Source organism: Dermacentor silvarum, chromosome 4 (genome assembly GCF_013339745.2).
Source record: "Dermacentor silvarum isolate Dsil-2018 chromosome 4, BIME_Dsil_1.4, whole genome shotgun sequence".
Classification (NCBI taxonomy): Eukaryota; Metazoa; Arthropoda; class Arachnida; order Ixodida; family Ixodidae; genus Dermacentor; species Dermacentor silvarum.
This window is the reverse complement of record NC_051157.2, coordinates 74,522,512-74,547,090: the sequence shown is the minus strand read 5'-3', so window position 1 is coordinate 74,547,090 and position 24,579 is coordinate 74,522,512. Positions and strand designations below refer to the sequence as shown.

The 24,579-nt window shown below is 42.2% G+C and overlaps 2 protein-coding genes across 2 annotated transcripts; both read left to right on the top strand.

Moving 5' to 3' along the window:
- The first annotated feature begins 1 nt into the window (after window position 1).
- LOC119450247 (60S ribosomal protein L31-like) lies at window positions 2-7,147 on the top strand. The gene is made up of 4 exons (XM_037713634.2): window positions 2-139; window positions 413-648; window positions 2,658-2,770; window positions 7,076-7,147. The coding sequence occupies exons 2-4, from the start codon at window positions 413-415 to the stop codon at window positions 7,111-7,113; spliced, it is 387 nt and encodes a 128-aa protein (XP_037569562.1). The 5' UTR covers window positions 2-139; the 3' UTR covers window positions 7,114-7,147.
- Window positions 7,148-11,461: 4,314 nt separating this feature from the next.
- Window positions 11,462-23,420, top strand: LOC119450242 (DNA-directed RNA polymerase I subunit RPA43-like). Its single transcript, XM_037713625.2, has 7 exons — window positions 11,462-11,660; window positions 11,971-12,126; window positions 12,525-12,713; window positions 15,340-15,831; window positions 19,314-19,762; window positions 22,057-22,169; window positions 22,911-23,420. Exons 1-6 carry the CDS (start codon window positions 11,488-11,490, stop codon window positions 22,149-22,151), a joined length of 1,554 nt encoding a protein of 517 aa, XP_037569553.1. The 5' UTR covers window positions 11,462-11,487; the 3' UTR covers window positions 22,152-22,169; window positions 22,911-23,420.
- The last annotated feature ends 1,159 nt before the right edge of the window (window positions 23,421-24,579 follow it).

Below are 24,579 nucleotides of genomic sequence, written 5' to 3'. Positions count from 1 at the left end.
TATTTTTTAAACATAATAGGCACAGCTAAATAATACTTTAGCGTTTTGGCTTTGCTTGGCCGCGTTCGTCGGACGGAGCTCAGCAGTCAACAAACGTTGTGCGACTCTTTTTCGGCTGACTCTTGGAGCCGCAGCAACGGTGAGTGTATTGGTTTGGAATCTGTAGTAATCCTGGTTTAATTATGTTATTTAACTGTTCTCCTTAATGTGTGTTGATTATTAAAGCGCCTGTAGTTTGTTTAATGCACCGATTACCTCAATATTTAGCGTGTAACATTTATTATTGAACGCTCAGATCCACGCTACCTACCTTGGTTGAGACGTGCAGTAAACCTTGGATTTTGTGTGCTCTTCAGGATTTATCTTTTGTGGCACTGCAATCAACAGAGCTGCCGTGTGCATACTTTTACAGATGGCCAAGATCAAGGGCGAAGGGAAGCGCGAGAAGCGCGGGAAGTCTACGCTCAACGAAGTTGTCACGAGAGAGTACACCATCCATCTCCACAAGCGGTTGCACGGTATTGGTTTCAAGAAACGCGCACCCCGTGCCATCAAGGAGATCAGAAAGTTCGCAGAGAAGCAGATGGGAACCTCAGACGTCCGAGTTGACACCAGGTTGAACAAGTTCATCTGGTCCAAGGGAATCAGGTGAGTCGGCAGCGTATTAGCACGGCGACGCACGACCGCGCACGTCATGTCGGGTTAAATTTTCTTGTCGCTCGTACGTCTGAGCGTAGAGATCAAGTCCTGAAGTACTTGTGGCTGTCGCAGTTGGCGACTTTGACTACGTTACATCGGCCTTGATACTGATTCCAGCTAAACTGCGAGCAGACTGCTGCCAGCTTTGAAGTCTGCAAGAGTCGCCCACAAAAGACATTTTGTGCTGTTTTGGCTGCATATTGGTTTGTGAACTGCTGTAATCTGTAAATACTTTTCTTAGCCCTTAGGAATTTAAGGCTACCTTTGTCGTAATACAGGCATTGGAATTGTAGCCTTTCGGTTTCATTTGCCCTGCAATGAAAATGCCATCTCACTGTATAGAAGGATAAGCAATTTCAGTGGTATCATTTACAATTTTAGGCAGTCAAATGCTTAAGATGTGTCTTGTGCGTAAATCTACCTGCAGCTACACAGCAAAGTGTTGGAAAAGCGGTTTTTTTTTTTTTTTACTCTACCGTACATACCTTACGAAAGCTCCTTGGTTTTCCTAAAGGAGGAATCTGGTAATGCTGTCTGCCTTTTCTTCTCTTGGTGGCTTTTGCAGTCTTTTTTTTTTTTAACTTGGGTCAAATCGTATTGAGGTTGTTTGTCTGTCCTTCCTTTTTGTGTGCACCCGAGACACTTGGACTCTCACTTTGAGGTGTTCGAGAATATTACGAGCTGGTGCCAAAGAAACGGCAGGTGATAACTACCTGACTGCCTTTGTGAAATGTGGGCACCGGGATTTAACACCTGCCCACACAGTTGCTGTAATCTCCTCACACCTTTGCTGGCCCATTGGGAGAGTGAGTGGCTTTGTCGGTGTGCCCTCCTAATCAGTTCTGTTAACTTAGCGACTACATGTCCACGGTGTCTCAACAGGTATGTTTGATTTGTTATCCCTGACTGCCCATTGCTGTCCATTGTGCTGCTTTCACCCAATGAGTGTTGGAATATGCAGCTTTTCGGACAATCTGGGATGACAAATTGAAGAGACAGTGGTTATGGTCTGCTGAGCATAGGGTCACAGGTTCAGTGCCTGGCCACTGTGGCTGATTTCGATAAGGACAAAATGCAATAAATGTTAATGTGCTGACTTACGTGCATGTTTACAAACTAATCTAGAGCTTTCCACTGTGGCCTCTCACATAGCCCTAGTGTTGCTATGGAATGTTTACTTCCCACAAATCAGTGACTACAGATTAGGTATCGACAGTCGCAGTGTAGCTCATCCTGACCTTGCGCTAAACCTCACCAGCAGAATAAGTGGCTTCCAAGTCACTAGAAATATTTCTATTAGGCATTAATGTAACATGCTGTAATCAACCTGCAGCCGTCATGGTAGCTTAGTGGCTATGACGTTGCACTGCTGAGCTCGAGGTTGCGTTTTTCGAGCTTGGCTGCGGCAGCTGTACTTCATTGCATAAATGCTCATGCATGATACTTTTGAGTGCGTGTTAAGAAACCAGAGGTAGTAAAAAGAAATTTCATTCACTGTGACATGTCTTGTATCCCCTGTGTTGCTTTGGAATGCTATATTCTATCAATCAACCTTTTGTACAGCCCCAGCAAAGCTGAAAAGCAATATTTTTCTTTAATTTAAAATATTTTGTTTCTTTTCTTTTTTTATGACAATATGCATGACAAAGCAAATAAGTGTTTCTACTAGGCTTTAAATCAGAGTCTCAGCACAAACTTGGAAATGAAGACAAGTCGTTATTAACCATCTGCGGTGTAGGCAATGTGAGGCAGTGTTCATTTTCTCGGAGTGCAGATGAATGATGAAATAAAATATTTGTGGGGAAGCAAGCGTAATAGATTCTCTTGTGCTTTCTTGTACTGTCGGTATCCTCTCTCTCTTGCACGCTGTGGCCCTTCTCACAGCACATGTGCTGTGTTGGGATGTTATGCTGCAGAGAGGTCAGAGTTAACGTCGGTGTGCCTACTTCACTATGCAGGAGCGTTCCGTTCCGAGTTCGCGTGAGGCTGGCTCGCAGGCGTAACGAGGACGAGGACTCCCCCAACCAGCTGTACACGCTGGTCACATACGTGCCTGTGGAGACCTTCAAGAGTGAGTGAACACTTGCTTCATTACTTAGCAATTAGGGGACACTAGATCAGCTCAGAATATAGTATTACTTCAGAACTTTCTTAATGTTTCTGCTGAAGGAAATGAAAAACCATTGGCAAAGAAAATTGAGGCCAAACTTTCCTTTCTTGAATATTGTGCACAGTCTTCGATGCTGATGACATCATTGTGACATCACAGGTTATCCTAATTTCACATAGTTGGGCCACTTTTGTGCAGAAAGAGTTGTAGGGAGTTGACTTGCTGTGTACGAGCCTTCTTTTCTATTGCAGTATAACTGTTGTATTGATGAACCGTTTCACTTGCCCTGAGAAGACACGTTGCAGAGACCTGGGGGTGTGGGAAATTCTAACTTGCATTGCCAGAGGCTTTTGCTTTTGGTGTCCCAGAAGTGAAATCTGCCATATATTTGCCATTTTAATATCTTTTAAAGGAGCTGTTAAATAATAGGCTAGATTGGTAGGTAATAGGTAACACATCTGAGATGATGAATGGCCTACCAGATCAGCGATTTGGTTCCCTAGGAAAATGAAACATTATGATTGGCGATAATACTGCTTTTGAATTCTTGAAGTAACTTCCTGTTGCATTGTATAGTATTAGAGCACTGCGTGGGTGTACCATAATTGTTATAGAACAGTGAATTACATTTTATATCAAATTAAATTAAGTGCTGCTTTTCATTTAGTAAAAGGATCCTAAGTATTGGGAGACTGCAAAGGGCGGCCCATAGTTATTTCAGGAGAGTTCATTGGTGGGCTAATTGGTGCCCTGTCATTAGAACATTAGAAACGCACAGGAATGGGACAAGACAAGCTTGTGCTTATCTCCCTTTCTTCCTTGCTTGTGTATGTAGCTTTTATTTCTGTGTTTACGTGAATGATAGCTAACGATGATGCCGTGTCTTCACACACAAAGAAAATGCAAGACACTGCTTCGTGTTGTGTTACTGTGTTGCTTGCTACAGCACCACTTACTGTTTTAAAGGGATGCAAACATAGTGAGACCGGCCAAATAATATAAGAAATTTGTATATAGGCTGCCTAAAAGAGAGCCATTCTTATTGAATGACCGGAAATTATTGAGCACCAGTTATCTGCCTCCTGCATGTCCGCTTCGGTGCCCCTGCGCAACTGCAGTAGAGTCATTTGGAACAATCTTCGCATCCATTCTTCTGTTTCCCTCGAGCATCCAGTAGTTTTCTTATCCCTTATATCGTATTTGAAAGAAATGAATATTGGGCGACTTCGGATAGCAAGGACTGCTCAATAGTACATATTCGTAATTTCTAATATTTGCACATCCCTTAAGAGCTTGCTCTAGATGTATAAATGCAATTTTCTTTAGTTCAGTAAAACAGCCAGAGATGTAGGGACTGCAACATTTTTTAGGGCATGGGCAATATTGTTGCTATTTATTGCACATAACAATGTGGTCTGTTGTGGGATTACAAAATGAAATTGATAATTAAAATACCGACAAATAGCTGTGTGACGAATACTTGCAGATTGAATGCCGAAATGTTTGAATGTAAAAAAAAATGAATGATAGCCTTGTTGATTGTGACTAGCACTTGCCTTTTTTAAAAGTGATGAGAAAATACAGCTCAAGTACCACAATTAGCAATGATCTTGGCTTGCAATCTCGTGACTTCATAGCCTATCACATAGACTTCGGAACCAGTGACACAAAGGAATGCAACAGCCCGGTTGCTATTTGCAGAAATTGTCTTCTAGCCATGCACGTGCTACACAATGCAGTGGTGGAAGTGCTGCTCCAAACTTCAAACCCCGATTTTAACATGCCTGCGACATCCGTGACCAAAAGAAAAGAAGTCTGAAGAAATGTATATTTCCAACACTGGGGGGGGACAAGCTCTTTATTAGGCCTGTGCTTCAATCACTTTTGCTCTAGAAAATCGCCCTTTCACTTTTGGACCACAACATCCCGTCTTCAGTGCCATCCATCTCGCTTGAAATGCCGCATTCCAGGCTGCCTTTGTCATTATAGAGGCATTGAAATTCCAGCCTTTGGGTTTCTTTTGCCTTGCAATGATAATGCTATGACTACACTTTGTAGACGGATGAGCAATTTCAGTGGTTGTATTACTGTTTTAGGCCTTCAAACACTTGAGATGTCTTGTGTGTAAATTTAGCAGGGGCTACACTGCAAAGTGTAGAAAAGCGTCCTTTTCTAACTCTACCGTACATTCGTTTCCGTTTCCAGTCATGTGTATATAGTATATGTTTTCAAAGCAAATACATACCTTACGAAAGCGCCTTGGTTTTCCAAAATAAGGAATCTTGTCATGCTGTCTGCCTTTTCTTCTCTTTGTGGCTTTTGCAGAGTGTCTTTTTTTTTTAACTTCAGGTCAAATTATATTGATATTGTTTATCTGACCTTCCTTTTTGTGTGCACCCGAGACACTTGGACTCTCACTTTATGAGGTGTTCGAGAATATTACGAGCTGGTGCCAAAGAAATGGCAGGTGATAACTACCCGACTGCCTTTGTGAAATGTGGGCACCGGGATTTAACACCTGCCCACACAGTTGCTGTAATCTCCTCATACCAAAATTCTATGACCATAGCCGATGGAATCCCCCAATCCAAGCTTCCGCCACCCACCTTGCCACTTCCTTGATCGAGGCACACGTCAGCCTATTGCTGGCTATGAATGTGTGGCATCCATTCATCAGCCACTTACTATATATAAAGTGCCGAATGCGGTCCTTAACAGGCTTGTCGATACACACGTCTAGTGCCTGCAGCTGGGAAGTCATCCTGCCTGGTATTTACACCAGGTCTGTGTGGCAAGCTGCAAGCTTGTCCTTGACACGTTGGTCCAAGTGCTGAGCTAGCTAGCACCAGGCTTTTTGTGTCACACAGTCTATTCACTCTAGGACGGGCTCACTGTCCATCGAACCTTTCTCACTGACGCACACTTCAACACCTCGGGGAAAGTTTTCAGCCTTTGAGAGGTGTCTTGCTCCTAAAAATAAGATAGGGTGCCAACTTTTGGTCATCTGCTGTACAGGTCAGCATTGCCGTTACCCATGTCTTTTCATTGCCGGACAAAAGCAGACGAACTTGTTTGGCCTCAGTCGATTCCGCTGTTGATTGGCGGGCATATCAAAATAAACTGGAGTCTGGTTGGCGTTGCCAATGTGGCCAAGTTGATATGCGTTGCTGTGTCACATCGATTAAACATACCGCGCCTTAAAGAAAACAGCATCTGTTCAAATTCCTGCGGCAACTTCCTGCACGTCTCAGTCTGCCTTTGTGAAGAAAATTCTTTTTGCTTCATAAATCTGCTAATCCAGTTACTGTTTGCTTTAAACTGGCTTGTCAAAAGGCCTCGCCTTCTGGCAAATTGAAGGACCTTTGCCTTCAGCGCCTCTGCGGTCATAGCCTGTGCAATGCAGTGTAATTGGAAGTATTTGAATCTGCCTCCATAATGTAAAAAATTTATGCATCACTTTCAACTTCAGCGCTTCTGTTAGGAGTGTACTAGGCGAACTTGCTCAGGTCGACGTTTGAACAGTTTCTTTGAGACAGTTGCCATTTTGCTTCTGCTAGTTGGTAGTGCCATTGGAAGCGTTCTGCATGCTTTTAATAGGTGATAACCCAAACACGCTGCCATTCCCTGTTTCTTTCTGGCGGCATTCCGGCATCGCCCGCCAACTCGATTTCATTTCGGCTTCTTGTCGCCGTCATAAGACACTACATAATAGGAAAATGACAACACATATCTGTGGTTGCTGGGGTTCCACCAGTTCAATGCGCTTCAGGGTCTTGTGCCACGATTCGCACCGAGTGCGCATATTAACATTTCCCTCCAAAATGCCCCACTCAAAGAAGCTGCTGGCCAAGGCTGAATTCAAGGAGCGCAAACATTAGCTTGCAGAATCCACAAAAACGTCGCTGTGCATATCGGTTACTCCGGCCCCGCCAGCTTGGCACTTGTCGGCGTCTCGTGCTGCAACGCTTCGCATTACATAGCTATCAGCTACAATTTAGTCTGCAAAAATTTTTAGTCACTTCGGACCATATGTTTTTTCTCACTTTTTTTTACAAAACGTATGAACAAGGTTCTTCTGTTGTCAGCCGGTGCAAAGGATTTTTTTCGTAGGCTGCTACCTGTTGACTTATAGCAGATTTGCTGCCTCAGCATGGTATTTTGTAAGCTGTGCTAGTATTGCTCTTTGCCTTTTGCATCCTGTGTAAAGACTGTATTTACTATCACATAGCACTTATCCTGTCCCCTCCTCTCGTTTCTTTTTTCCAGAGCTCCAGACAGTCAATGTGGAGTCCAGTGACAATTGATGTGCATTGGGTAAAAATAAAAAGGTGTACAGAATTGTTTCTGTGATTCGTGCAAAGTGGTGGTGGTTTACATGCCTTACAACGAATCCCTAAGGACCATAAATGCCCATTCAACCATTTTGTCCGCTAATGCCAGTGTCCCTTTGTGGATGGCACAGAACGTTGTAATATGCAACTAATGGTGCTCTAGGATGTTCTGTTTTTCACATACCTGAAAAAACGATGCATTAGCCAACATGCAATACAATACCTATGGGTACTTAACGTGTTGCTGCCACTGGTCACCATTCAGCAAAGCCAACATTGCATAAAACAAAGCAGCGTAAGCATGATGGCAGCTGTTTTGTGCACTAAGATGCCTTGACTAGTAGCAATGTTTGCGTTTCAGACAAGGCAGTGTTTCCACAGTAAGATTGTATGGGTATAATGTAGATTTTCTATAGAATACAAATCCCCAGCTTTTTATTTTTTCCTTCCATCTTGGATGCCACTGCAGCCGGAGATCTTGGGATTGGTCTGTCATCTCTGACCATGCTTTAAAGGAATTGTGTCGTGTGCCAAATTTCTCCTACCTCGTCCTGTGTTCCTGCTCTAAACATGATGCTTGCTGCATGTCATTCAGTGTTGGCCAAAGATATTCAGCGAGAAACATACAAATAAATTCTTTTTTTCTGGTATGTTGCCTGTAGGCAACATTCATCAATAAAGGGTTACAGAACCCTAGGTAGTCAAAGTTGATCTGGAGTCCACCACTATGGCGTGGCTCAAAATCAAATTGTGGTTTTGGCTCGTAAAACTCCAGAACTTTTTATAACACTTTTTAACTTTCTCCCCTACTCTTAGAATTGTACGCGCCTTGTGCATGTGCCCGCACTTGTTTTTAGCCGCCCCTGCGCATCGGCTTGAGTGCTGTTTTCCAGCTCTTGGTACAGTGGAACCTCGCGGAAACGATTCTGTGCAATACGTTTTTCGGGGTGTTTTTTTTTTTTTTTTCCCCGATAAGAGTTGGTTGGATGATACTCGTACATTGAATACTATTTTCGGATACGCTTTATTTTCCGGTTCCCATGAAGATAGTATCAACGAGGTTCCACTGTAATTGTGCACTTTAATGTTGGCAGCATGCTGCTAGACGGGAAAGTGTCATTCGAAATTGACTGCAGAGTCGATCGCTAAATCTGCTGGCACAATATATATTTGATTATTTATGCAATATATGCAAAATAACATTAAGATGATCAATTGTCATAAGTGAAATCAAGACTGCATTTCTTCCAAGACGGTTGGAAGTGCTGAGAGCATAGGTGGCACAGTAGGTGGATACTTGCCTAACTCACTCGCCAATGTTTTTGCAGGCTCTCTATTCAAACTTGTGTGTACCCACGCTCATCACTACTCACTCGTGCTCATAGTTGCCAAATTTTACGAGCACCCACTCACACGTGTCCACTCACTGGTACTTACTGATATATACATACTTGCGTCTACTGACACTTGTCAATGGTAGCTCATGTTTATATACTTTCGTCGACTTACAATCGCCATCAGTGACTTGTTTGTACTAGCGTTAGCGAGCACTAACTCCTGCTCATGCTCGCTCTTGTTTATACTCTCTTCCAACTGGCCTCTGTGAAATGAGCGGAGCAAGTACAAGATGGGGGGGTGTGCTCGTGAGCGAGTATGGCTAGAGTGACAAAGCATTGGCACCTTAAAAATGATTGCTTTCATTGGCAGAAGAATGTTGGTTTCCATAAGCAGGGATGCTGGGAACATTTGAAATAAAACTAGTTTTCAGAATTGGTGCTTGCCCTGCTTTATTTTTGAAGCACTGTTATTGAGCCTACACATTCGGATGCAGCAAAGCGAGTGCAGTGAACCCTTGAAGGTGAGTGTGTTCTACAGTGAGCGACTGAAAATCTTTCCATGTGACTGTAAATGACAATAAAAGCGAAGTGTAATGTGACAATATGCCTGTCTGACGAGTATTAAATGTGAGAAGTAAACATGTTTTTGGTGTAAAATCCTGCAAAGTATTGTTAATTTTCTCTTGTGTTGCATTCTGAGACGTTCACGGGTGCATTATCAAAAATATTTACAGTTGCGGTATATTTAGGGAGCCTATACAGTAAGCCTATGATTTAAGAGATCAGGTCGTATCCATCTTTTCCCTGCTTTTTTTCTACCAGTACTCTAATCGTCTTTTGCTGATCTCTACGGCTGATCTGTTTATGTTTCCTTCCACTTTAAACCCAAGCGCTTCTGGGAGTTGCACGTTACCTACGGTTCTCGCTGGGTTGATCCCGTCGCATTCCATTAGGATGTGCTGAGTGGTCTCTGGATCTTTACTGCAGCATACACATGTCTCATCTAGTTCCGAATATTTGTTCCGATATGTTTTCGTCCTTAGGCAACCGGCTCGAGCCTCAAATAGCAAGGCACTGCCCTTTGTGTTATCGTACAGATTTTCCCTTCTAATTTCTTTCTTCTCATTCTTGTAAATCTCCATTGTCCTTTTCGTTTCCATTCTTTGCATCCAATTCACGGTCTCTATTTCTCTCACTTTCTTTCTGATGACCCCTGGTTGTCTATTTACAATTTCAATTATCCTGTACTTGGTTGCCAACTTCCTTGACCTCTTCCTCCATTCTGTGTCCACGCTTTTCATGTAGAGATACTTGTGCACTTTAGCCGCCCATTTATTTTCATCCATGTTCCTGTGCCTTTCTTCAAAACTAATTTTGCTTTGTGCTTCTCTGACTTCAAAAGAGGCCCAACCCATGTCTCCATGCACTGCCTCATTTGTCGTATTACCGTGTGCTCCCAAAGCCAACCGGCCTACTGATCTTTGGTTAACTTCTAAACCCACCAATATATCCGATTTTAAGCATATAATGGCATTTGCGAATGTTAGCGCTGGCACCATTACTCCTTTCCAGATTCCACGCACCACCTCATACTTATTGTGGCCCCACAGTGCTCTGTGTTTCATTAATGCTGCATTCCGCTTCCCCTTTATTTTCAGATTATCTTGGTGGTTGCTTGAGTAATTCTTTCCTTCGTTTATGTGTACGCCGAGGTACTTATATTGCTTCACTATGGGTATTACTTGCTGTTGAATTGACACCACGAAGTTACTCGTGTGTTCATTAAAGAACATAATCCCTGATTTCTCTGTGCTAAACTTAAGGCCTAGATTTGTCGCTTCGTTCCCACAGATATTCGCAAGTATCTGTAAATCTTTTTTATTGTCCGCTAGTAGCACAATGTCTAGAAAAACACCTGCCAACAGCGCCCTCTGTGTAGTATAGTTTCTGGTAGTACCTACTATTGCGACAAACGTACATACTGGATGCATCTTGCTTTCAATTAACCGCAGCGTCACACATTTCGCGCATTTGAATGCTTTATCATTTCGCAACATCGCGGCACGTTGCCTCCTCGCCGCGCTGCCAGAGTGGCACAACGTTGAACTGAGAACTCCAGGAAGAGACATGCACCACGTTGGAGTAGCGACCTTGAACAATAATGTGGTCAGTGTACCTCCATCCATAAGGACAATATTTTAGCGGCAGTGGAAGCACCGTGACAGAGGTGTGTGACTCGTAGGCATTGATACGTACGCGCTTACGCCAACTGAAGCTAGATCTAGGTTACGTACGTGCTTTGCTGTTAAAAACAGAAGTTGAGCGATAGTAATCAAAACTAATCACTGTCAGATTGCGCAATTTAGCTTCGGTATCTAGAAATTTTCTTTGGCGTGATGAGGACGACTCGCGCGTGAAGGTGCGGGCTCGATCTTTTATACATCGTTAGTTGACACCACCCTGCTACAGTCGCGTGACAGCTTCATCTCCGATTATGGATTTTGCTCGTAGCGCCATTAATTTTCCATTTTTTTTTTTATCGCGTGGCCCGCCGATTACAGCGGTAGCAACGTTGGCGATAACGCCAGCGGGCGGGGTGCGAGTCGCGGCAGAAGCGGTGATATGAATGGAAAACTAAATGGAACATTAGAAAATACGGTCTCCGAATACATAGCGTTTCATCTATGCCAGGACAGAAAGCGCCGCTAGATAAGGTAGCATGTATCGTTCCGCGCTATGATATCAGTCTTTCCACGTAATCGCCCAAGTGGCCCAAGCTAGACTCAAACTTTTTCTTACCGACATGGTAACCATGGGAACAGCATACATGCATAGTTTTGAACATAACCAATATTGAATTCTCAATTGCTCATATATATAATTTCGTTATTCACCAGATTATTAAACCCCATTACGCGTCATCTCTGGCGATCCCTCAAAAGACTGCCTCGTTGCAGTCAACCAGCATTTTCTCGGCAGTCCTTTCATCATAGGCATCAATAATTGTGTCATGGCCGCTATGGGCACGCAAGAAAGTTTGAAATCCGATGTGGACGATGAATACTCGCTTATCGTGACTTGCCACGAGACAGTGCACGTGCCGTTGCCTCCTGCTTACATTGGTTCTGAAGGAAGGGGAATTAAAACGCTGTTGGAAAGCTGGAAAGGACAGTATGTTGAGAGGTGCGTCACATGTGCTTTCGTCGAGAGATGGTCTGCAATCTTTTTGCGCACACACGTGATCGCAGGCTTTACAGAATGTGCTAGGCACGTTCATTGTCAAACAGGAATTTTCGCTTGTAATCCATCTTTTATCTAAACCACGTCTGCAATAGCCAGTGCACGACAGGCTGCGCTATATAAGCTTGGATCTTTGACATGTCCTGTGAGCTCCCGCTTCTGCAACCTGCGATGATTGCAAGGGAGTAAAAAGTGGTTAGAGTGAACGGATTTTCACTTGCATGATTAGAGTTATTTGTGTTAATGCTTTCAGACTACACGGGGTCCTTCTGGGATACGAGAACCTCAAGTTCGTTGAAGCGAGTGGCACGATTATTGACGACCAGCCGTTTGTGCACCAAGATGTTGTCGGAGATTTTCAAGTTTTTAGGCCAGAGACTGGTTCTATCGTACGAGCTCACATCAACAGGTAGCGCATTTTCTCTTGCGTACATGTTTAATGCATGCATCGAGAGTCATTATATAACATGTTAACCGAGAACCGCAGTTTTCATTGCCCGCCACTCATTAATGTCCCTCCGGGACACTTGAGATATGAATAAGTAAATAATTAAATGCGCGCGAATAGTATTCACTATCCAGAAATGGCAGTTTCTTGCATGCACCATGTACGTAATCGACAGTGCTTAGGTAACTAAGGCAGAAAAAAAAAAGGGGGGGGGGGGGGGAACGAACAGAGTTCACCAAAACAAATTGCCATTATGGGCAAAGCTGTGATTGTCCTTCAAGTTAAACTGGACAGCTGTTTGCGAACTGTTTGGAACATACTTGACTATGACATAAATATGTTTTCTTTTCCCTCTGCAGAATGAGTAAAAACCATGTGGGCTGCCTCGTGCATAATTGGATCAATTTATCCATCCTGTTGCCCCCAAATCCTTCTCCAGAGTTGTCGCGATACCTCAACATGGGACAGGAAATACTATGCAAAATAACGTCAGTGTCAGTGTACCGTCACAATGCACTCAAACTTCGTGGCTCAATCACATCTGAATGGTTTGTATGTCATATTCAACTTTTTGTATTTTAATGGAAAAGAATGCGCTTGAGTTTCTGTCATGCTGTGCAAAATGAAATTGCAAATGCTAGTGCAAAAGTGTCACCGAGTCCTTTTATCATTGCATTCTACCAATGCTAACATATGGGGCAGAAACCTGGAGGTTAACAAAGGGGCTCGAGAACAAGTTAAGGACCGCACAAAGAGCGATGGAATGAAAAATGTTAGGCCTAACGTTAAGAGACGGGAAGAGAGTGGTGTGGATCAGAGAGCAAACGGGGATAACCGATATTCTAGTTGACATTAAACGGATAAAATGGAGCTGGGCAGGCCATGTAATGCGTAGGATGAATAACCGGTGGACCATTAGAGTTACAGAATGGATACCAAGAGAAGGGAAGCGCAGTCGAGGACGGCAGAAAACTAGGTGGGGTGATGAAGTTAGGAAATTTGCAGGCACAAGTTGGAATCAGTTAGTGCAAGACAGGGGTAATTGGAGATCACAGGGAGAGGCCTTCGTCCTGCAGTGGACATAAATGTAGGCTGATGATGATGATGTGTGACGTCGGGAAGTGTGAGGCCACCACCAGCGCTGTCTTCTCCCAAAAAGTACGAAACCATGTATGACTTCTTGCTTCGTATGCTCTGGCCCCAAATGGCGCAGTAAGGGTGCCGCTGTTGAATTGTGCTTACAATTCTTTCTCTCATGCGATAAAAGCAGCACAAACCAGAGAACACCTGCAGAAACCATCTGTGGCTGACCACCAATATGCACATGTGCGAACAAAACCCTGCATGGCAACCATGATGTGTATTTCCGGCTCCTGCCAATCACTTCCACCACACAAAAGTATGGCCTTCAAGATTGGCTTTCGTTACTCCAAGGGAGCCATTACTGGGGGGGTGCAATTTCATTTTGTCACCAGTTAGTGTTGCCAGACTGCTGTGTGATTTTGACAGCAATAAAAAAAAAAATCTAATGAAAATTTTCTACTGTACTTGCTGTGGGAGGCATACTGTTTAGGATGCAATGCATAATTAAAGTTCAACAGTTTGATGTCATGGCCCCTTTAATTGGTAAAGTGCTGCATGTATAACGTGGAAAATATTGATTCGGTTCCCACTTGTGGGCAAGTTGTCTTTTAGGCTACTTTTACTTTTACTTTTACTTATTATTTCTACATCTCAATTATCGGGCTTCATTGTCTGTTTTCTTCATACATCGTTATCATGTCGTTTTTCATTCTGGGTGCCACTAACTGCAGGCAATTGAACTTGCAGTTCTGACAATACATGGTAAAGCACGAGTGTCATGGTGCTGGAGCTAAAAACAAAGTATTGTATGCCTGACTGGGCTTGTAGTGTCACAAACATAATGAACAACAGCATAACAACATACAAATGGCAAAATAATAATGACAAGTGTAGCATTATAGCAGTAAATTTTTGACAATGTCAAAACATATCAAAGCCCCCAGCTAGCTACTCGTCTGAAAAGCACAGTTTCAATCTTTTTCTTAAATTGGAAAGAGATGGAGATTGTTCTATGGGGGGGGGGGGGGGGGTGTTGAATAAATCAGGCACGTCATAAAAAAAAAAAAAAAATGGAATCTGCCATTTGAAGACTGTATGCTGTAATTTGTTCTGTTTCTTTTTTTGTTTATGTAATTCCTAGTTCTTATAGTGAACTGGGCATAATATTTGTATATGTGTAAACAAAGAAAATTCTCGGGATTGATCTTAAATTTTTAAAATGACAGTGCAGATAACCTATGTTTGTATAGATTGTAAACTTTCAATAGATGTTCCTGGTTGGAAACAAGCAGAAGTATTCGCATGTATTGAAATGATGAACAAAGCAATCTTTTTTTTTTTTTTTGCCTGTGGATTGATGTCTATATATCATATTTATAGTGGTTTCCCAAATCAGTAAACATTAGTGGAGCCGAGAGTGAAAATTATAGCCACCTCACTATTTATTTATTTATTATTTATTTTATCCTCAGGGTTTGCACATTACAGAGGGGAGGGGCATATTACAGAGAAGAATTGGAGAAACAGTTGATAGAGTAATAATAGGGAGCATGAACAATCGACAAATTCATACAAAAATGTACAGCTGCAATAAAATGACAAAATAAACAACAGAAAAATGTTCCCACGTTGCCAACTCTTCTAAACTTATTGAAAAGTTTATGAATTCGGGCTCTTTCTACAATTTTTTTAATGTTGTGTCAAGCTTTATGAAAAATAAACTCTGTTCGCCAAAAGGTTTAAGTGCAAAATGCCATATACTAGAGGGGTGCTTGCTTCGAGAAAGTTTGTTCAGACAAACTCCTGAAGACGACGAAATTGGCAAAAGCAAAGTCACTGAAACAGTGTGTTGCTTGTCAATATCCGCTGTTCCAAATTTGCTGCTGCTTCTGTGTCGCATCTAAAGGTGAATCTTCGTTAACAAAGTGCATATGTATCCCACGAAACGTGTGCTCGGTACAAATTTTTAGAAATGTGTACTATCCAACCCACTTCCTTTATTTTGCAGTGTCTGTGAAATTTTTACTAATGTTTAGGTTCACCAGATGGCAGGTATGTAACGGTATGCCTTTGCCTTATTATGTTGCACAGCCTCAAGTTAATGGGAGACACCATACCGCTGATACAGACATCTTACGACGAAGAGCTGGTGGAATACGAGAGCAACTTTGGAGATGACTGGAACGATAACTGTGGCTCTGACGCGGAGGTCGGGGCACAGTCGGAGCTGTGCTACCTGGAGCCCGATGAAGACTTTTCTATGAGGCCACGGGGCCAGCTGCTGCCAGAAGATGGCTCATTAACCTCGATGGAACCACCACAAGTGCTGCAGTCACCAGAAAAGCCAAAGAAGAAGAGGAAGAGTGTTGGCAAAGAGATGCAGGCCAGTGTGCATGCCAGTCAGTCAAGTGACGCACCGGTGAGCCAAGACTCAGAGTTTTCGGCTCCTGCCCTTTCTGACTCCGGAAAGACAAAAGCCAAGAAAAAAAAAAGAAAACGGGAGGATGATGGTGACGACGGTGCCCCTACAGCTAAGAAGCGAAAAGAAGAGAAGAAAAAAAGAGGACAAGAGATGAACGAAAGGTAATTATACCTAGTTTATTTCGAGCAACCTTGCTACATTGAAGAATGGTGAGGCTGAGCAATCATGATGTGATCCATTGTAAGCAGTGCACAGACAGAGGAGGTCAGCAAAGGAGTGTTTCTCCTTAGTCACCGTCATCAGTTTGCATGCTGCTTACAATAGCTACTACAGTTTATCTGCTGCGTGGTTTTATGTAATGGTCATCCAGTAAGCTTCTATGCCATAGCATTCGCAGCAACACTTGAAGTCTGAGTCTGTGTATGCTATCTGCGGAAGATTTCCATTCAGTCACTGCGACACATTCAGCCTATTGACCGCGAGATCAAGCAGAGTCGCTGCCTGGCGGACACTCACTGAACCACGATAGTGTAGATGGAGCGTCACGTCATCTGCTAGCTGCTAACGTTTTACATGTGCACATACGGTGCACATATCCTTTAATGTTTGTTTCGTGGTTGTGTGACCGTCATAAATGGTGGTGTTCATTTTTTTTTATTATGTAGAGCCTCATTTGGCTTTGCGCTGTAGCCTTTGTGCTGCAATAAAATTAGTCACTGCATGTGTCGAGCACGTGAAATGTGACCGTCGCGCTCTCCATTCGTCACAATCATTTAAATTTTATTGAGCATTGGGATTTAAGCATTAAAAAAAAAGGAAAAAAAACATTTGGCATACATTTTAAATAATTGAAGTGGTTGCTGCGATACCTGAACGCAGCACTTTAGTGATTCCTTCGGGTGATGCATTGATCATTCTGCAATCTGCAACATGGCAGAAAACAAAACAGATAATTATAAGGAGGACTTGAAAAACGTATGTAAGACGCACTTAACTAGCTCATTGAATGTTGTGTTTGAGCAGTTTATGGAATTCCTTCAGCCCTAATTGTTCTTATATTTGGCAGACAGGTTGTTGCATTTATGCAAGAAGCATAAATGGTTTTTGACTGGTGGAACACCCTCAAACCTCTTAATGCATTGTTGAGAGCACAAATGTACTACTCTCCCTATGAAATATCAAAGAACCGTATCGGCCGATGGAGGACGAGGTGCGAGTTACAGGAAAGTCTGCCTCCAACATAATTTCAGTGGCACATATGTCAACCCTTGATACCTCACAAGGACAAGTTGTCATATTTAAACTGCTGTCCTCAACTGAAAGGGAATTGACAAGTTGATAAGTTGTGTTGGTGTTGCCATTGCTAGAGCATGTATAGATAGAGTCTGTGGGTGTTTAAATAGGGAAATTTCGAAATCAATTTGAATACGAATATTAAAAACAAATGACCTTCAAATATTGAATATGGAATATTTTCTCATTTCTAAACAGTGAAAAAAGAAAGGTTTATTCTCATCATGTCATATAGTACTGCATGTGATGAAGTTTGTAACTGGACGTCCGGTCAACTGAGGAACTTGTAAATGAGAAACAACTGCTTTCAGTTATCTGACGCCACCTGACAATGACAGTAATGAAACAAGGAAACAGCACATCACCAGATATATTTAGTAAAGTGTTGCGTTCATTGAAGGAGACAAGTGTGATACTACAGCACCACCTATTGTGTTAAAAGGATGCAAGTATGGTGAGACCAGGTAAATAATAAGTTGCCTTGCCTAAATTGAGACAACAAATCTGTGCAGAAACAGCACAAAAATTCTGGACATAAGAAAGGGACAGACAATGGCACTATTGTCAGTCGCTTTCTTATATCCTGTTTTATTGTCCTGTTCCTGCTTAAGTCGTGAACCAACCAGCCTAAATGCATACGCTTCTGCAACAAATTTTGGTTTTGCGTTGCTTAAAAACGATTCATTCTTATTGAGTGCCTGGAAATTGTTGAGCAGAAGTGATCTGCCTGTGTGTGTTTGCTTATTAACTGGTGCCTCTGTGCCGCAGCTGTAGCTCTCCATCTCCATATAATCATTTGTAACAGTTCTCACTTGCACCGGTCTTCTCCCCCAGGACTATAAGTGTTGTTATCCCTTGCATTCGAGCAGTCGAGCAAAAACAAATATTTTATGATTTCGAACGGTGAATTTCTGAATCGCATAGCAAGGGACTGTTTGATCTGTATTTGAAGTTTAAAATATATACACACCCTTAACACTATCCTTACTGTTTCCTTGGTGTCCTTGTTTCTCTGTCTGCTATTTAAGGGGCCCTGAAACACTTTTCCAACTAGTCATTGAGTGGCCTCACTATTAAAGGTCATCGTCTCGCTAATGTCATGCCACAACATTTTTTCTAATCCTTCAAGTAAAAGTGGAGTTGTCGCACCGATACAGAGTTTTTTCTCTCTTTTTGTCTCCGCTAGCGTGCTGAAAGCTACACAGGATAAAAGCCAAGGGGGCGAAGCCCCGCCCAAAATTTGAGTGTCTTGGCGGTGAGAGAGTTCGTTGTGGCACTCCGTGGCGGCTGCGGTAGACTAGGCTACACAGAACGTGGCTGCTATCTCGAGAGGCCACGCACAGCAGCTATGCGCAACTGTTGTGTGTAGACCGGCAGTGCAAAGATGATTTTTCTGCGTTTTGAGATCGCAGGCATATATATGTTTCATTTATTTAACTCAGATTTAGCAATTCTAGTATTACTACTGAGAGTGTTCTCACGATCATGAAAACAGCCACTAGCTGCTGGTGGGTCCAATGTCGTCATGCAGTGCCATCGCACTGCATGACGACATTGCGGTAATATGAGCAAGAGACTTTTTGCTGTTTTTGACACGAGATTGTAAGTTCCCTGATGCATGCAATGCAGTAATATTTGACTCGCATGTTTGCAGGAGCCTCTTGTACAGATCAGTAACTTTTTCTTACTATGTTCAAAAAACTGTTTCAGGGTCCCTTTAAATCAATAGTACTGCATGTAAAAATTGAAGAATTTAGCCGCGAAGTGTAAGGCAGTCGGCCTCTAGAATCTATGCAAGAGTATATCTATATAGACCGATTACTCACAGGGGATCATGATCACGAGAAGGAAATTTACTGAAAAATAGAAATGGGTTGGAGGGTGCACATGGCAGGCATTACTGAGTCATGACTGGCAGCTTAACGCTATCCTTAAAAAGAAAAGTACAATCCTTCTACCGGTACTAATATATGGGGCAGAAACTTTGAGGCTTACGAAGCAGCTTGAGAAGAAGTTAAGGACTGGCGCAGTGAGCATTGGAATGAAAATCTTTTTTTGCTCTCAGTTCAGCCTCACGTTCAAGAAAAAGCACATACTTTCTTACTTTAAGCGACTGCATTTCCACTTTTCCTAAATTGTTAGCATTTTGTAATCATTATCTAACTCATCCAACCTAACTTTAAACAAGACTGAGGTTCAAAGGAAGTTTGTGGTCGAACAAGGGATGCCACAGGCTGGCTGTGTCACATGAGGCCTAGGTGTCTCATTCTAGCTAAAGTACTAGTTGGCTCTAATTTGCAGCAGTGCTACCTTATGCTTTTGTTATTAATGTCTTAAATCTTGCTTGCAGGAAGAAAGAGAAGAGGCAAAAGAAAGAAAAAACGCTAAAGATGGACACCGAAGACAATGCCAGCAGCACAGTTTCATATTCCAGTGACCGTCTGTCAGCTTCCGAAAGTGCTTTCATCAAAGACATTATCAAGAAGAAAAAGAAAAAGGAGAAAATGCCAAAGGTGGACATTGAAAACTTTGGCAGTAGCACAGCTTCGTTCTGCAGCGATCATCTCTCGGCTGCAGAGACAGCTTCAATTCCAGGTACTGATAAGAAGAAAAAGAAGACTCTGAAGATGGAAGTTGAAGACATTGCCAGTAGCACGGCTTCGTTTTGCAGTGACCGTCTCTCAACTGCTGAAACGGCCTCTATCCAAGACATTGCCGAGCCGATTACCATAGAGCACGAGTTGACCGTGTCTCCCACAAAGCATAAAAAGAAGCACAAGAAGAGCAAGAAGGAAAATGGTAAGGTCCCCAACACATTGTGGTCTGGTCCTTAGTGCGCTCCCTTTCCAAGAAGAATCTTGTCGGCACCAGCCAGATGAATAGGGAAAGGCAAGCTGTTCATGCAGGCAAACATGCAACTTGTACGCGAATGTCATTTCATATTTCGCTCATTTTCATTTGGAATCAGCACGACCCACCTGCATGTGCTTCAGCTGTTTCTCGAATTCTCTTATGAAGATATACCTGAATGCTTCCTGAGAAAGCCATTGAATTTTCACTTAATTGATGGTCACCAAGCTTCTATTACTTATTGTTAATTCATAAAATAATAAATGAATACCAGTTGCAATGCCTCACTGGCAATGCTATTCTACTGCTGAGCATGAGATCATAGATTTAATTCCTGGCCGCAGTAGGCACATGTGTACTCCATCTCACAAGTTGTTTGCAGCACTGCCTAAGGTACAAGGCGTACACAGGCGATATTCTTGAACAGCAGAATGCAGTTCCAGTTGGAACTCTCTGATTAATGGTGGGAATATAGACCTTTGTTTTTGCTTGATACATGATACATTACAGCGATACGTTGCATGCTAAGACCTTTGCACATTTACGTCGTATCTCGTGAATTCAGCAGCAGCTGAGCAGACGATGCAACGTGGATAAATACATCTAGAGGGGCACTTGGCCTTCCCATTGGCTAAGGAGTCTCACAGCTTACACAGTGCTGCAAACAACTTGTGAGATGGAGTATATATGGGAGTGGGTCCAAAATAATCTGGAGCTCTCCACTACAACATTTTTCTTAGCTTAGGTGTTCCTTTGGTACTTTTCAGCCCAAATGAATATAGTACATCGGCAAATTTACATGGTAACAACTTTAGCACAGGTTGCTACCATAAAGCAACTGCGTTTACTGTGACATCAAGGATTTAACCTTTTTTTTTTCTTCTTTCCGTATTTTGGCCGTTGCAGTGCAGTAAAAGCTAGTCTTTAGCTAGTTTCCATACAATGCAGTTAATCATTATTGATAAATAATTAACTTCGCCCAAACAGGCGCCATCAAAATCCATGACATCACGACTGGATTTTCATAAGTTGCGTCAAAGTACATGATAACAACCCTCCTTGGCTTATTGTCAGAATTTGGTCATAGCCTTGACTGCATGGTATGAATAAAAATTTCGCTGTTTACTTGCAGGTTTCTCTCTAGAGAAAGCACATTTCATGGCGTAAATAATTTTTGCACTAGAAGACGCAAAGAAAAACGATTTTTGCAATGCATAACCAACTCGCCCAAATCACCACATTTAATGCCTATCAAATATGGAAAGTATTGAGAAAGGGACATAGTCTTTCGCTTGTAGTCATGGCATGAAATGGTCAGAAGTTCTGTTCATAGCCCCTTTTAGTACGAATTCTTAAAAGCATTGCTATAAGTATGCAAATAGACTTTTATTTTGCAATACATTATTTTTGGGAGAGGTGTTGTAATCCTCGATAATATCTTATACTAAGCTTGTAAATTTTTTTTTTTGCTTTGTTAGAAAGCTGTTGGCATCGTAGTTAAAGCATGAAGCCTCACTATCTGAGATGTGTAACAAATAATTGCATCACCTTGAATGCAGTCTGCTAAAGTGCAGTGCACCTTCAGACATGATCTAGGAGACTCGTTACATTGCGGAAATTGAGGGTCGTAGTAACATTGTACCACATGCCACTCACCTGAGCACCTGTCAATCTAGAGCAGGTAGTTGAAGGCTACACAACGGGCAAAGCTTGCTTTGTGCTGGCAATTGGCTCTTCCATCCTTTGTCATTCTGTGCTTCTACACATTTGATGCAAGTTTAACCTGGTTTCATGTTGTTGATCTGAAAACATAGGGGGTCACACTCACTTTCTCACTCTTATTCCGTCAGCATCTCAGTGCATTGACTTTTGGTGTGTACCATCATTCTGTAGGTGCACACATTGGTAGCCTTTGGTATCACATGACTGCAACCTTGGCTTTTCGTGAGGTAATCATCCTGCTGCTTCTTGTCCAAAACTGCGACACTTGGCATGCAGTTCGAATTTGTTGCTCTAAAAGGTGGTGCAAATAATTTTTTGTTGCGCTGTCTCGTTTTTTTATCTAAATGTGTGGAGATGCTTGGCATCAGTGGCCTTGTAGGCATTAAGTTGTGCATATCATCAAGAAAAATTTTGGCATAAGTTTTTATAAAAACAAGCTGTGCTCAAATAGAAAAAAAAACAACAACATTGTTTTGATGCACCCCACTTTGTTTTTTTTTTTGTTTTTTTTACTTTTGCAGGTCCATCATGTGATGCTGGTGTAGACTCGGTGTGTTCAGATGTAAGTTTGAAGGTGAAGAAAAAGAAGAAGAAAAAAGACAAAATGGAACACTGACAATTTAGTCTTGAGAATGTGAGTACACTGGTATAAAAATTGCAGTAATTAAAAAAAGATGTACAGTCAAACACCTCTACAATAACATGACCTCTATAACGATGAATTCCACATGCTCCCACTGAGTTCCTTTCATATATTTGTATTGAGAATGCCCCTACAGCGATGACCACTACAAGGAACTTGTGTGTACAACGAAGGAATTTAGGTGTACCAGCACCGGCACTTATCTGCAGTGCATATAGGGTGCACCGGTTGACATCACAGCAAAGACCGCATGGGACGGTCTTCAATTCCCCCCCTCCCTCCTCCTCCACACTTCACTGACGTGATAACCTGCTCGGAACTGACAGTTGGTGACATCATTGAAGCCATCAAGGCCAGGAAGAAGGTTAAGGCCAACAAAGGAGGCAACAGTGGCACTAGACATTGTAACTGTGCTTCACACCACTACTGGGTTTCGCTGTGGAGCATGTTGTGAACCTCGATGCCATAATGTTGGCAGCAGTCACGCATTCCATTGTATGAAGCATACAGAACCGAATGTCTTTTTTCACTATATATCTTTAGAATTCATGTTAATTTTTTTTTTTAATGTGCTTGGCCTACTCCATTTCAAGTGGTACAGGTTGTAAGGAATGATTTGAAGGTCCCGAGCACTTTGTTGTAAAGGTGTTTGACTGTATATCTTTTTATTCAGGCCCTTTTGTTTTGCTTCTATAAATTCTGATGACCCTTTTAATTTGTGTTTGTTTTCAGGTTGATTTTTAGGGGCGAATGAATTGCTGCTCACAGCTGGCCACCCGAGAGGAGACTTGAGAAGTCTTGTTATCAAGGCCATTTTCTGCTCCTCCTAATGAATTGAAGCATAATTTTATGTCACACTTTTCACAGAGTTCAGGCTACCCTGAAACATGTCATTGTAAATTTCATTGTTCATGTCACAATACATTGCATGTTTTATTTTTCTGTTAACACATCTGGACAGTCATGGTTGTTTTACTTTATTCCATAATTACCATGCCCACTTTTTATTGCATTGCCTTTTTTTTCCGCTTTAAAGTTAATGTGTTTTCACTAAGTGGGGTACATTACTAGATGCATCAGTGTGTAGCAGCATCGATGTCGAAGAGGATATGGAGATGTAAGCTCCGATGAGTCCCTAAAGAGGCAGAGATGATGCTCCATTTGGATGTGTTCATTTGATCATGAAGTAGTGATTACTTACTATCATTGGTTGCAGTGAATAAAGGGCATTGTCATTCTCGAGCCAACGCGGGACTTTATTTATTATGGTGTGCTTAGCGTTCATTCGACCACAGTTTTCATAAACGTGTCGGTGACAACCTAATGCTGCGGCTAATATACTGTTTTTATAATAAAGTTGCAGTTTGGCCCAAAAGGCTAAACTGCAACTCGATTGCGATAGCAAATTATTAGACAGCTATACCACGACCTACTGGAACTACAGACCTGCACAGATGTCCGGCTTCTATGGGAGCAGCTTGCGCCCACTTTCGTTCAACCGGTGGCCATAGGTGGCGCTTTTATAACCTGTTCGTCTGCTACTCGGCTGGTGGCTGGGCGGCGTTCGAATGTGTGCGCCTGCTCTTCTGTAGCGGGCTGCTAGCATATGTGACAATTTCTTACGAAGACAACAGCAAGTATGTCAAAATTGTTTAAGTGTACTCACTGTAGTGGTATGTAATAACGCGTAAGATAGTACACGAATTCTTTCTAGGTTTGCTATTATGCGGAAATTTTGCGCCGCTCCACACAAGAAAAAACAAAACAAAAAAAACTCACTGATGGAGTGATTGTTTACGTGTTTGTTCGGCCCGTCAAATATGCATCGCAAAGCTTTTCTGAAACTGTGAAAACTGATGCTAGAGTCCTTGCTTTGTTCTGATTTACATGATGGCACACAGCAAAATACCACAATGTGATTCGTTTACGTTATCCCATCTGTAATTAACTCAAGCAAGCTGCGTGTAGCTATGGCTGAAGTTCCATGCCTTCTGCAGCGTCTGCAGATTCACGCAGTTTGTGTGTGGTCTGCGTATACATATCGTCTGCGTGATTCTTTTAAATGTCTTTGTTCATATCAATACATCAAGTTCTTTATTATTGTATTTCTTTATTACTCTATTGTACTATATTTTATTCTATGAATCTTCTGGTAGAGTGTACTAGAACATGCTACTTCTGGTAATCAGATTTTTTTTTCCTGTACTGCGAAGGCAACGGGAGGAAATGTTATCGTCTGCCGGCTGTACTCGTTGTTTTCCTTTCTTGCACCGCTCTTCCTACTGTACCTCGTGATTGAAATGAGAAGCAATCATTCGCAAATTTTGCTTTCTTTTTTATTTTCGGGAATTTATGCATTTACAAACAATGTAAACCATCTGTGGCTGCAGAAATAGCGGCA